We start from the raw sequence: 14,041 nt of genomic DNA, 5'->3' as shown, positions 1-14,041 counted from the left end.
TGGAAAAGTTCCTGGTTCAGATTTAGATGTAGTTTCAGCAAATGATGCTTTTTTTGGATAAATTAAAATTAAACCTTTCTGTTATTTACTTAGTTTTATTGTACACTGTCAAACTCTTATGTTCGTACTGTTCACAATATTGTATTGTACATTGTCACAGTGGGGTAATGTATGCTTGTTTGTATGTTAGTTTTATCTTTACCAGTGAAATAAAATAGTAAAAATAATTTAATCTTTATAAGCATTGACTGTTAAAAGAAAAATGTAGAGAATGTAGAGAAGACAGGGAATTTGAGCACTTACGGCGTTTGACAAATTTATAAACCTGGATTTTTGTTTTAATGGTGAAAAATACAGGTAACCAATAGATTCTAGTACAATAGATGGCAACGTAGAATTTGTACACTCTCAGTACAGCTGTATTCTGACGTCACAAATGTCAACTCAGTTTGTGTGTCCGACAAAATTATTAATAATAGTGATAATTTTACAATAAAGTGCTTATTATACAGTAAAATAAGTTTTCTTTTTTGTGTTCTTCATTTTCTGTTTTTTACACTTTTTTATTTAATCTTGGAAAACATGTCAACTAATGCGAGAAAATTTCGTTTTCCTTGTTATATTTGACACTTGTGACGTCGTGTATAATTGATCCATTTCTCTGTTGCCACCTATTGTACTTGATAATCTATTTGCAGTTAACAAAGTTGTAAATAAACTGAGTTCACAATGCTTTGTCTTGAGCAACATGCAATTAAAGTAAAACTTGCACCTAGGTTTATTAACTTTGTTCCTTATTTAAAAAACCTGCCACATTTTAAAACTTAAAAATATTTTTTTTGTTATTTACTCTTCTTTAATCAAGCCTTATAGGGGAATAATTATGCATAAGATAAGTAAAGCAAATGTTTAGAGATGGAATTATAAATTTGTAAAACTTCGAATTTTTGTGGAAGTTTTACGCCGTTAATACTACAAAAGATCGTTAACGATTTCAGGAACCGTTAATACTATATTAAACCGTTAACGGCTATGCTGTTGACGTTTTTAAACCGTTAATACTGTAATATAGAGTTAACGACTGTGCCGTTAACGATTTCTCAAACAGTTAACGATTTTTTCGGCTCTTTGCGCTGTTAGCGATTTCTTAAACCGTTAATACTGTAACTAACCGTGAACGGCTGCACCGTTAAAAAAATGGAAATGCCGTGAACGGAACGAACGTTTCGTTCTTACCTTTAGAATTAACGGCTTTCCGAAATTTTTATTTTTTAACGGTTGGAACTAACCGTTAACGAAACGGCTAGATAAAGTTGAAACGTGCCCAGCCCTAGTCATGTAGCTGTCCTTTATTCCGGCATTACTCAATCTTGATGCGTATTTTCAGCCAAAATATTTTTTAGAAATATTTAGAAATATATAATGGATACATGGTTACCCACAAAGGATATGCGACTGTAAAGACGACTTGAAACTCTTAAATATGACGTTTTTTAAATTAAGTAAATTGTGCCTTTAAATGATTTGACAAGGAAAGAAACAAATTTACAGTTGCACCTAAATATAAGGGAACAGATAGTAATATTTCCGTACAATCGTCTCTGAAGACTCATCCTTTGTAGGTAACCCAGTATCTGTGTTTAAACAACAGACGCGTTTACTTGTGTGTCGGCAGCGAACAGGTGAGTGCATGCCTGTTTACCCATTTATAACCTTCTGATCCAGACTCGTATTTGCCCCCCGGCAGCCAGGATATGTGCTAATAATATCACAAAAACATTTATTAATATGTAATAAATGTTATCAATATGATAAACGCCACGTCAGGAGGATGCTGAAAATCGATTTTACACATAAGGGTCAATTGAAATTATGTCTACAGTCCCTGTGATCCATATCTGTTTGTTTTAACTTGAGATAATAACGTGGCATCTATAGTGAAATATAGGTGATCTTGCAACCTTATCAGGTTTACTAAGTGCTATCAAAATGATTTGCAATTTAGTAAACGATTTTTCTAAAAAATGTTTTTTGGTTAATATAAGAAAGCCAAAATTAATAAAACTCAGGATTGGAAAAGGAATTGAGCTTTTGCCACAAACTCTGATTTTCTAATTTCAATATCGCCGCAACCCAATGTTGTAGACCTTTGATATTTCAAACTATGAAAGCTATTAGATGAAATAATGTGAGTTTGAAATATCAAAGGTCTGTACCACCAGGTTGCAAAGATATAGGGATTACAAAAATTGAATTTGTGGCAAAGATTCAAATCCTTTGAGTTTTTTAAGAGATAGGAATGAGGAGATTTGATCTTATGCAAAAGGGAGTGAACTTATTAGAAATGAATAACTTCAACTTCTAGAAATAAAGAAAAGGAATACAAAATAAAACTACATTATCTTTATTCATATTCGATATTTTTACGTTAAAATGTTCATCTAAACAAGTAAAAACTTAAATACTCTTGTACTGGAGAAATAAAAAAATCAGCTTTTATCAGTCTTCTACATCCTAAAATAAATAAAATATTACAACAGTACAAGGCTTTATTCAGTCTTAGGTTTCATTGACAAATCTTTGTGAAAAAATTTAAATATTTTAATTTTAAGCATTTTACTTGAATTCTATTTATAGCAAGAATTGGATTTGGGTTTGGTCGGATAAAAAACAATTTTTGAGCCGAGGCCTGAGAAATTCTGCAATTATGCTGGGAATTTTATATTATATCCAGCTATAGGAATTCAGAGACTGAACTCAAAATCTGGAATAAATTCTGCGGCTAAAGTTTAACTATCGTGAAGATATCTGGTTAAGCCAAAAGGAATTCTGACTAAGCCATGGAGATCCAACACAAAGTTTTCACCCTCTAAGCAAAAAATCCTTATCTCGATTGATAAATCATTCAATTTTGACCTCACCCTATTCTTCCCCTTACAAAGCCCTTATTTGCACATTTGTTCGTATACGACATAAAAAGAAAATATTTACCTTTCAATTACTCTGAAATGATGGAATACTTTATGCCCTATTTTGCGAACTAGAAACTTCACCGTTTTGGGTTTTTCTTCTATTAGAAGATTTTCTCAGATTTCCTTGCCTAAATCAAAGGAACGCTTACCCGAGAAATTCTAAATTCTAAATCCTTATATCTGTGCAACCTGATGTTGTAAACCTTTCATATTTCAAACCATGAATTCTGCTAGATCAAAGTGTCAAAATTTAAACCAAGGGTTACAACATCATTTTGCAGAATTATATGGGATGCGAAAATTATAGTTTGTGACATGTGTTCAGTATTATTATGAGTTTATAAATAATGATATCTTTTACTACTGTATTATAGATATCTGTATTATTAAATTCTTACGGTGTATAGGGTCCAGGTATCCGGTCAGGGCCATTTCTGAACAATTCACCGAGCTTCGCGCCAACAACTTTGTTATAGATTCTTTCGTCGTCGATAATTTCTGGTCTCCTCTGTGTTCCCTGTCCAAGCTGTGTAGTCCGAACAAACCTTAAATAGTTTTAATAAAAGTTTGTAAGTTTTCGAAGCTTAGAAATTCAATTCTAACGGAGCAATCAAAACCCCTTTACAAAATGATGGCTGTTAGGTGTGATTAAATTGCAATAACAACGTTTTTCCTGAATTATGATTGAACAAACAAACAGACTGACAAACAGAGATTACAACTTTATATATATAGATTTATATGTCTGTATGTTTGTCCGATCATAACTCAGGCGGGACGGATTTGCCTAAAATTGTGATTGGGGAACTCGTGAGACCCACGGAAATGTTGTTTGCTTGGTTTTCAGATTATAAGTTGAGTGGGTCGATTTTATTTGGAAAAATAGCTAAAACCGTAAATAATACGCAAGTGCGGGTAAACGGCGGGAGTAACTTTTAGTAAACTGGGGCAACGCTGGGTTCCCAAGCTAGATAGATATCTTGGGAATTTGAGTAAGTGATTTTTTTTCGCTTAAAAAGGTTAGGAGTTGCAAAGAATTCCATCCCCCGCACACCTCACCCAATCCAAATACCCCCCAAATTTCTCCAAGCGGATCTCACAACGCTGCAAATCATTAGAAACAATACAATGTTGATCTATAAATAGATTTACTGAGTGGGGAATATAAGATGTTAAGAAATGTTAGAAGAAAGTATGCGCGCAGGTTTATAAGGTTCATGTCAAGTTCAAGTGTGTAAATCAGGTCATTTCCCACATTAGAGAGAAATGTTTGAGGTTTCTCTTGTGCTATGGTATGTATAATGAACAATCCCAACCTTCAAGGTCAAAAATCAAGGTTGTTTTGAAACTGAGATGACCACTGACATGAAGTTTCGTACTTTTGTACTTCTTAGCTTCTAACTTCTGCAAGTTCTTAATTCAGAAAAAAAAACTATGATTCATGCCATTAAAAATATGTTAAAGAAATTATTAAAAGCATTTATTCTCTCCCAAGACTTAAAAAATATAAGTTTATTCGTAATACCGTGAGAACCAGAAAGTTTGAGAATAGAAAAACGCCATTAAAGAAACATTAAAATGTGTTGTTAGAAAATAAAAAGTTTTTACGTTATTGCTTAAAAGTAGCTTATTAAGTGAAATGGTCTGTGCACACTGAACAACTACTGAGTCTCTGGTTCATTAGACTATTTAAAAACATTACTCAAGTCCAGGAGTCGTCCTTTAGAGGCGTAGTCAGGGCGGGTTTATTGGGCCTAAGCCCCCCCCCCTGTACCAGTGAAATCTATGAATTTCATGGGTTTTTTAGGTGCTAAACCCACCCCTGGAAAGAAAAAAAATTAAGCCCCCCCTGGAAAAATTCCTAGTTATGCCCCTGTCGTCTTTCACAGTTTTTTTGGTTCACACTGCTTAGTGCATGAACGTATAAAGATGAATCTTCATATCGTCGCAGTTAAAATGTCTTTATAATTATCCACAATTTTCCTTAGAATTATAATTAAAATTTGAGAATTTTTTAAACTTCCCCCTCTTAAAACATCTGTTGTGCCAATGCTAGATCAAGTTAAAGGCCAAGCTGCATATGCAATTAACATGTTATTGTCAGCTTAGTAAATGTAACAATATATTCTTGAATAACATTAATTAAATATTCTTCTTCTCATTTTAATTTAATCTTAGAAGACACAAATTGTATATATAAAAAAGAAAGGGGTTGTTTATATGCGGTGATAGGTGATTATATTAGTATTATAAAGACGACTTTCGATCTAAATTTTGATTTATATCAAGCTTTTAAACAGCCTGGATACACAAAAACATGGTAACAAAGAGAAGCGGTCAATTAAAAAATCTTATTCTTAATTACTTGTTATAAAGTTATATAATTTGAAGAAGCTTGTTAACAATTTGAACTTGAATAAAAAAATTGATATAATCACCTACCACCATATTTGGGGAATAGGAATACAATATATTAAGCTGATTATCTAACATTAAAGAGGTTCAGAATGGTCTAATCATTGCTATTAAAATAACCACCCTGTTATTATGTATTAGACGGTATTAAATTTTGTGCGAATTATTTAATTGTGTTTCAATATATGAACATTCTCAGGCGAAAGACAAGGAAGGAATCGTTCTCAACACCGCAATTCCGGCAGGAAATACATTCAGTTTATCTGTATTTGGTCACAGCTAAGCAGTGGCGCAATTGGGATAATTTGTAAGAAGGGCATTTTTTAAAATTTTCATAATTTCACATTTTTTAATTTCTAATTCTAGTTCTATAAAAGTACATTAGATCTAGTTGATTTAAAGCAATATTTCTCAATGAAATATTCAGGATGATATTTTAAATTTCCGAAACCCAGAAATTATATTGAAATTCTGGTTCAGGGAAGATCAAAATCAAATATTACCGTATATTAAATGATAAATTCTTGGGCTGCGTCATCGGGTTTGTCATAAACTTTCTCGTAGGTTTCAATTTTCATTAATTATAATTTACATTAATTATAAAAACTCACGGTGTATAATGCTGATATCCTTCAGCAAGTATATTTGGGTCTTGTATGAACTTCATCTGTCCCATAGCCATCCTAAATAAAATAAAACAGATTTTAAAATGGCGCCAATAGTTAAAGTGGATTTTGAGAGATTATATTACCTAAGGATTCTTGGAATAGCTGTTTTAAAGAGGAAAACTAATTCATAGAAGTTGTGCCTCAAAACTTTCTCCGGCTCGGCAAACACAAAAACGGAACGTAGGTCCTATAAAACCATCATGCTTTCTATAGAAATCAATAAAAGACATACAAAATTCTAGATCCGCAAAATCTTACTAGTTAGAATTCAACCTACCCCTGCTCTGATTGCATTCATAGGGTTTCCGTACTCACAAGGACCTACGGGAAAGTACGGATTCGTGTCAGAAATGATATTTGAAGACTCTGCCAGCTTGTTTATAATGATGAACGGCGAGCAACGAGGAACTGGGGCAGGTACCCCTGTAGGGTAAATAAATAGAACCTGAAACATGCAGAAATCAAACCTATATAAATGAGCACTCAAAAACTTTAATATATATTTCTTATATTATTGGACATTTTATATGCCCTTACATAAAAAAATTGTTTGCAAAATTTGTCTACTATGAAGTTAAAAAAAAAGTTTGAGCGTTTTACTATAAGCCATTTTTAAGGGTGCATAATATCCCCCCCCCCCCCATCAGGATAATAGTGTTAAATAGAAGAAATATATGTAGTAATGTACATCTATGAAATCTTATATGATACTTTTTAAAATATTTAAATTATCATGTTGGTGACTAATTATCCAATTTAGTGTATTCATTTAAATAACATTTAATGTTTACACGGGACATTCCTTACGAATAGGGTATGACAAATTCAAAGATATGGTATTTGTCTAGGATTTCAAATTAAACCAATGCAAAGTAAAGGTTGAAATAAACATTTTGAAATTATCAAATATAAATACATATTTACGTAATTACAATTTATGTAGATATCTATAAGTATATTATTGCTAGGACATTATATAGTTAGGAAATGTTATAAATTGATAAGATTTTAAATAGTATCTCTTGCTTTTGACTCAAAAATAGTAAGAAAAATAATAAAATTTGAAAAATTAAGAACATACCATGACCAGGGCCTTTAAAAAAGGCCATGTTGTCTCAAACATTTTAACTCTGAATTGAACAAGTTAGTATTACATCTTAAAATACCCAATCCTTAACCGTATATTTCACCAATCAATCTTATTGCTTTTCTTTCCTTTTTATTTTCTATCATTTTCCCTGCCTTTTATTTTCCTTTCTCTTCCATTTCCTGTTTCCTTTCTGTTTACTTCAGCTTTTCCCACGTTCCCTTCCATTTATTCCTTTTTATTTTCCTTTACATTTCTCATTCCATTCCTTCTTCTTTCTATTTTCCTTCTCTTTTACCAATCCTTTCATTTCCAAGTCTTTTACGTTCCTTGATCCTTCACTCAAACTTTCATTTCCTTTCCCTTTCCAACAATTTGTTGTGCCTTTTCCCTCCGTTTTAAATTCATTTTTTCCGTTTCCTTCATTTCCATTATTTCGCAATCCCTTTTTTCTCTTTTCCTTTTCCTTACCTTTTTCTTTCTCCATCCCTTCGCTTACGGTTAACTCTTTTCTTTCCCTCCCAATTCCTCTTTCCTTTCTTTCTTCTTCTTCGACTTTCTCTTAATATACACTTTCCTTCACTCTCCCATAATTTTCTTTTTCTTTACATTTTCATCCCTTTTTTCCCTTTCGCATTCCTTTACCATCCCTTCCTAATATCTCTTTGAATCGTGTTTCTTGTCTCTCCCCTTTAAAGAAATACCCTAGCAAATGTGTACATATGTATATATGTTAAAGTATATGATCTATTCCTCACGGTAAAGTATAGACTGGTAGACACCGGACGGGTGAAATACGCGCGAGCATTTGTATATGTTGACCTTGGTTTCTGCGCCTCCGGAGTATACATAGTTCAGAATTTCTTCAAGGAAGGTCAATGAGAAGGCTCCCAACACTTAAATCCTAGCATTTCTTCGGCCTAGCTCGCACATTGGTTCTAAAACGGGTTCTCTACATCGCCTGTTCATTCATGACCTAAGACAAGTTGTTTATTTTACCAGTTTTTTTTATCAATACCTGGGAATGAAAAAATCCAAAGTAAAAATTTGATTTTAAACTTTTCAGAACATTTAAGTGAGAAGAAGAAAATTTTCGGTCAATAGGCTTTAAACTGTACAAAATACATTTCCATTATTATGATGATATAGAGGAAATTGGCGATTATTATCCTTTTGATGAACACTTGTTAGTACCCAGACCAGACCTACATAGGAGAAACCTAAATATGAAACAGGTTCAACTGGACATTGACCTGAAAATGAAATCAAAGGAAACTGAGTCGAATATAGATGGAAAACATTAAATTATTCTCGCGAAAAAAAGAAAATGTATATATCCTAAATACAAAATACAAATGAAATTCAATTAAATACGTTTGCTGTTTGGTAATACTATGTTATTTTATTATTTTTTCCACTGTCCGATAAACTTCAAAATTATGAAGATTTATGATACAAAAAATATGAAAACGATAATAGGCCAAAACCCCGTTAAGCCATTTTACGTAACATAGCTTATATACATTTAGAACCAGAAAACTATGGAATAGGAAGACGACTTCAAAACTATCTTTTAATGTTTTGATGTGCTTTCAAAGCAAATAGTTTTATTGAGAAGCTTAGCCTTATCCTTGCTTGTGTGCTTTAAAACCAGTATATGGAGGGGGGGGGGGGCCTAAATCCCATGTTTGATGTCCAAATATGACAAATAATACATCATTGGAAAGCTCTTATGCTCTACTTTTAGAATCTTCGAAACAAATTGCAAAGGAATTGACATTTTCTAATGCTTATATCTTGGCAACCTAATGGTTTAAACCTTTTATATTTCAAACTTAGATCCCTTAAACTAACACAATTCATAGTTTGAAATATCTAAGGTCTATGATCTTGGGTTCTAAAGATATAGGGATTAAAAAATCAGAGTTTGTGGCAAAGACTCAATTCCTTTGCAATAATTGAAATTTTTCTGCAAGATCCAGTTAAATAGTTGAAATGTTTATAAAAAAGTCCAAAAAATGATGTATCATACATTCTTACAAAAGCCTTGACCATAACATTTAAAATATGCACAAATTTGTGCAGCATTTTTAATAACCTGATACATAATTAGGGGAAAAAAATGTGCAAATTTCTTTTGCAAATAATTTGCAAGTTTTTTTGCAAAACTTGTGCAATCAGGCTTCCTTATGTCAAAGGCTTCCATATAAAGCTGAAAATTATAAAATTCAGCTGAAAGTGGGTCAAAACAAAGATTTAGTTTATTATAGGAAAAAGTAGTCATTCAGGCAGTGTGCAAGGACTCAGGCAGTTAGTATAAAAGCCCGGGTTTAGACCTAAAGGGAGGGTTATGAGTACTTAGAAAAAGTCAGAAAATTTTAACAGTCTCAGACCAATACTTTTTGAGTTGTGTAAAAAAAAAATACAGGTGGGGGATCAAATCAAAAATTCCCTACTAAGTATAAAATGGGCCTGTTTACACTGCACAATTTCTGTGTCTCATGTTTACAAGACTATTTCAACTTGTAACCATGTTTAGCATGAGTTATGAATTTAATTCCAAAACTATACACTTGGCCCATTTCTAACACTGAGTGGTAGAAATGTACACAAATTGAAAGACTGGGCTTTAAAGATCCCATTCCCGCCCCATATCGTGAGTTAAAGTCAAAAGTCAAAACTATAAACAACATATTTTTAAGCATGAGGAGGACAACCATTCCCAATTTTAAATTATTTATTGAAATCAAAACTATAAAAGGTGTTCTTTTTATATTAAAACATTTGACCGTTTTTAAGACCATGCCAGGTTTTCCATTTTCGAACATATCCTGAATTAGAATCATTGTTGCGTTTTTGAGACAAACCCTACTTTCCCGTTATTGAGCATAATCCACAAGACAAAACAAAACTCACTTTCATAACTTACAAAATAAATCACTAAAAGTAAAGATTATCTATAAAGACTAAGTTAATTGCTAAATATTTCTAGAATCTAAGTTTCATCATTTTATTAGTTAAATAAGAGAATAAAGTTGATTTGATTTCCTGCATTTGAAACAGTGTTAGAAATGGTCCAAGTGTTAGTTTTGGAACAAAGTGACACCTAGAACTAAACTTTGTTGTATATTTTCATTCAAAGCAGAATAAACAATTAAAAATATATTTAATAATGTTTTATGAAACTATTGTGTATTTTATAATTCATGCTCATTTCGTGGTAATTTTTATTATAGCGTGCTATTAGCTTATATTAGCACTGTTTAGTTGGTTCCCAGATATTCTCAAAATAATTCAATATGTTTTTAAATAACTAGACAATCATAGCACTCCATCTTCCATTTAAACTTTTATTTGTTACTCAATCTTTCAGATTTTCTCTCTGAAAACAATAATACAAATTTTGCGGATTTATAATTTCTTCGTGGAGTAAAAAAATTTACGAAAATCAGAAAAAGTTTTGAGACAACTTTTCGTAATTCCGAGCATCCATAAACCTTCCCTGGGGTCACGTGAGGTCCCACACAAAATGTTGGACCTGATCGGTTCAGCCGTTTTGACGATTATCGGTTACACACAGACAAACTTACAAACAAAGTATTATAAAGATATAATTTACAATCCTCTAATACCAGCAAGAAGATTGAGATTAATGGAACTTTAAACTGTGTGTAAACTACAATATATAGGACAGACAACAAGATCTTTAGATCAAAGAGTGAGAGAAATTGGTTACATTATAAATCTCCATACAAAGCAGCCTACAGGAGAACATTTTAACTAAAACATTTTTTTAAAGTGAATATTTGCAAATTATCTTTTTTCCATCTCATAATCTGAGTTCGTTTTCCAATTATGTCCATTTGACAGCCCAAATTTTTATTTTAAATAATCTTTTTTGTTTGTATATTTTCTTGTGATTTTTACAAAAAAAATTTAATTTTTTTATCGCTTTTGATGGTTATTATACCGTTAGAACTGACGCGGGTCAACCCAGACCGAAATATATTTTCAATAAATGTGGAACTAACATCTACTTTTTTTACTTTACAGAGGTTTGGTCCATCACCATCACCGAATTTTAAAACAGTATTTTTTGTTTATAAAGTATTTGGGCAAAAATTTTCTTTTTATGGAGAATATGTTCAAGCCTTTATTTAATAATTGAACCGAATTGGTTATAGTGATAAGTGAACCAGCTTAAAGACCTTTTAATTTTTTGTAAACACATATTTTATATTTACAATCATAGTTTGGTTCCAAGCTGCTTCCATGGCGACAACTATTACTGTTATAATTCAAATTGTATAATTTGTAAAAGAAAAATCAATGTTTTAAGCCAAAATTCCAAGTTCCTAACTAATATCTTGGGCTTAATTTTTTTACACATTTAAGTGACCCAAGCGCCTGGTCCTTGTATTTTTAACTGACTAAAGAGGGGCGTTTACAGCGGTATCTTTGAAGAACCAATAATGTGCAAAATAACTCATTTTTTTCTGGCTTGAAAAGTTTTTGATTGGACAATGCCACTTTTTTAAGGGTCACTTGAAATTACATTTACAGTTCCTTTTACCTAAATCAGAACGTAAAGTATATTTAGATATAGATAATTTTTAGGTAAAAGTTTAAAACTTTGCAAATTGTATGGTGACGACATTATAATCGTCTTCGATATTTTTGTAAAGTCAATTCTATAAGATTCTATTAGGACGAATTTGTGTGAAATAAGTTTGTCCGATTTCCTCTTTTAATGTTGAAAATTAAGGAGACAATAAAATTTTGATAATTTATATTTTATTAATTAAAGAAAGACAAATTATTAATATATCAATAATTTTGATCAGGGTCGTAGAAATTTTTCATAATCTTTCATTAAAGCTAGTCTTTGGCTTGATAATTTTTACATTTTATATACAGGGTGTCCCAAAAAACATGGGAATTCAGTGACTAAATTTCATAATATAACAATGTTCTATGTGACCTATATATATCATCAAATTTCAAATAAAATAACCAGTATTAATAATAAACTAAATATGTAAATTCAAGCGCGCGTGTATTAGAAAGCGTAAAATGTTAGGTAAAACTATTTAATGAGCATAATAATAAAATAAAAAAAAATGTACAGGGTGTCCCAATAAACATGGGAATTCAGTGAAGAATTCGATATTGTCTTTTTAAATAATTCTTTGATTTAGTATAGTGATACCTACTGAGAAAGAGTAAGAGTTTCGTCTTCTATGTTCACATTTTGTTTGTTTATGTTTTGACTGCATACGAGTGTCAGTGTAAATGTTTATTTTATTCTTTTATACCTGAGTCCGAATTTAAAGAAACACTACATAGTTGGTTCCACTTGAAATTATATTCAGTGTTTCGAGATTTGAGCCGGCGCTCAATTGGAACCGGTTTTTAGCAGTTCAGCGACGTAGTTTCAATTCTTTAAGTTCTGCCAATGGACGTTTATAAGATACAATGATTAATTTTCATAGCCCAATATTTTCAGACCAGCTCATTTGCGGAAAGGGGGAGGGGGTGGGGGAAGATGAGAAAATCTTTTTTTTTAAACACAGCAGAACGGAATAGAAGGTACGAATTATACATCTTACAAAGACGATTACTTCATATCATATCTTTAGTATGTTCCCTGAGTTATATCATACCTCAGACAAAACATGAAAATAAATAAAATCGAAATGTAAGTGAGACGTATAACATTTCTCTTTGTTTAGATGTTTATGTGTCTGATGTATGTAAGTTTGCAAGAAATCAAAATGAAGAAAAAAAGTTTTTGTTATTGTAATTAAATAAACGACGATCACTGTGTAATTTCAAATTTCCATATCGTTAAAAATCATAACGTTCACAAAAGAAAAATGTGAGCTCAATCAAAAAATTAATTTATTTTGAAATTTTCCCCCCTGTTTCATGCATAGCAGCTGTAAATAGATCGACAAAACCTTTTATGAAACATCTTTTTGCAAACATCTGTTAATTTAAACAGTAAAACTTTTTATCCTTTTTATTTTTTAAGTCTTGAGAAACAAACTGTCGACAGCATAAAATTTTCTTAACTATGTAATTTGTGATCTATATTTGTATGACACAATGAAAAATGAAAAATGAAAAAGTGAAAGAATAGAAAAACCCTCAAAAAGTTTATTGGAAACTTTCCCTATACTTAAAGTACAATTATTTGTATTCTCTAAGTTTTTGCTTACATTTTAGACTATACTAAGTGCATATTTTTCAGGAGCCATCTTTAAACTAAAATACCTATACAATATTAAGATCATATAATAAAAAACATCTTAAACGAATTTTATAAAATTGGTGATGATTGAATTTATATTTAATTCGGAGTTAGTTAATACCCCCTTTTATTTTTTCACGCACACTTCCATTAACATGATTAACGGCTTCACTTTCAGGAAAATGTTGTTTATCTTTAAACCATATTTTAGAAAAGCTGTGATAGGAGTAGTCCGAGTAGTCATATTTTATGTAAATATGTAGATTATATGAATTATACGCATATACAAATCTGAAATATCTGCAACAAATATTTTTCAGCTTCTCCCATGGTCAGATTTTGTCCTAGAGCTTTCAAAACGCCTCTAAATTTGCTAAAAGTCATGATGAACAGATGATGAAAAAAGTACTTGAAATAAAATCTCTAGGGAAAAGTTCCACTAAAGTCTGTAGGAAAAAAAACTATAAGAAAATAAATACTAATTAAAAAAAGTTATTCAAAAAAAGTACACTGATAAAACATGATCAAACGGGGTAATTTTCTTTAACACAAATATTTTTGAATATCATTTTTAGAAGAAGGACCAACATGTTTTTAACTAATGAAAAATCTACAATTAATTAATTTGATTTTAATTGTGAAAAAT

At 31.2% G+C, this 14,041-nt stretch overlaps 1 protein-coding gene across 1 annotated transcript; it reads right to left on the bottom strand.

Annotated features, from left to right (window-relative positions):
• Positions 1-2,388: 2,388 nt before the first annotated feature.
• Positions 2,389-7,227, bottom strand: LOC111702700 (uncharacterized). Its single transcript, XM_023474467.1, has 7 exons — positions 7,137-7,227; positions 6,333-6,500; positions 6,139-6,242; positions 5,999-6,070; positions 3,371-3,517; positions 2,992-3,100; positions 2,389-2,514 (listed from the first exon to the last, which is right to left on the bottom strand). Exons 1-6 carry the CDS (start codon positions 7,176-7,178, stop codon positions 3,022-3,024), a joined length of 612 nt encoding a protein of 203 aa, XP_023330235.1. The 5' UTR covers positions 7,179-7,227; the 3' UTR covers positions 2,389-2,514; positions 2,992-3,021.
• Positions 7,228-14,041: the final 6,814 nt, after the last annotated feature.

The sequence above is a fragment of the Eurytemora carolleeae genome, unplaced genomic scaffold (assembly GCF_000591075.1).
Source record: "Eurytemora carolleeae unplaced genomic scaffold, Eaff_2.0 scaffold7, whole genome shotgun sequence".
Taxonomy (NCBI): domain Eukaryota; kingdom Metazoa; phylum Arthropoda; class Copepoda; order Calanoida; family Temoridae; genus Eurytemora; species Eurytemora carolleeae.
Note: the sequence above shows the minus strand (reverse complement) of the source record. Positions and strands in the feature narration are given on the sequence as shown.

Excerpts from the sequence above, each read along its gene's own strand:
- LOC111702700 (XM_023474467.1), bottom strand. The coding sequence starts at position 7,178 with ATGTTTGAGACAACATGGCCTTTTTTAAAGGCCCTGGTCATG. Across the intron at positions 6,501-7,136 it reads TTTTAAAGGCCCTGGTCATG|GTTCTATTTATTTACCCTAC; the intron begins GTATGTTCTTAA and ends TGCATGTTTCAG. Across the intron at positions 3,101-3,370 it reads ATACCTGGACCCTATACACC|GCAAGGAAATCTGAGAAAAT; the intron begins GTAAGAATTTAA and ends CCTTTGATTTAG.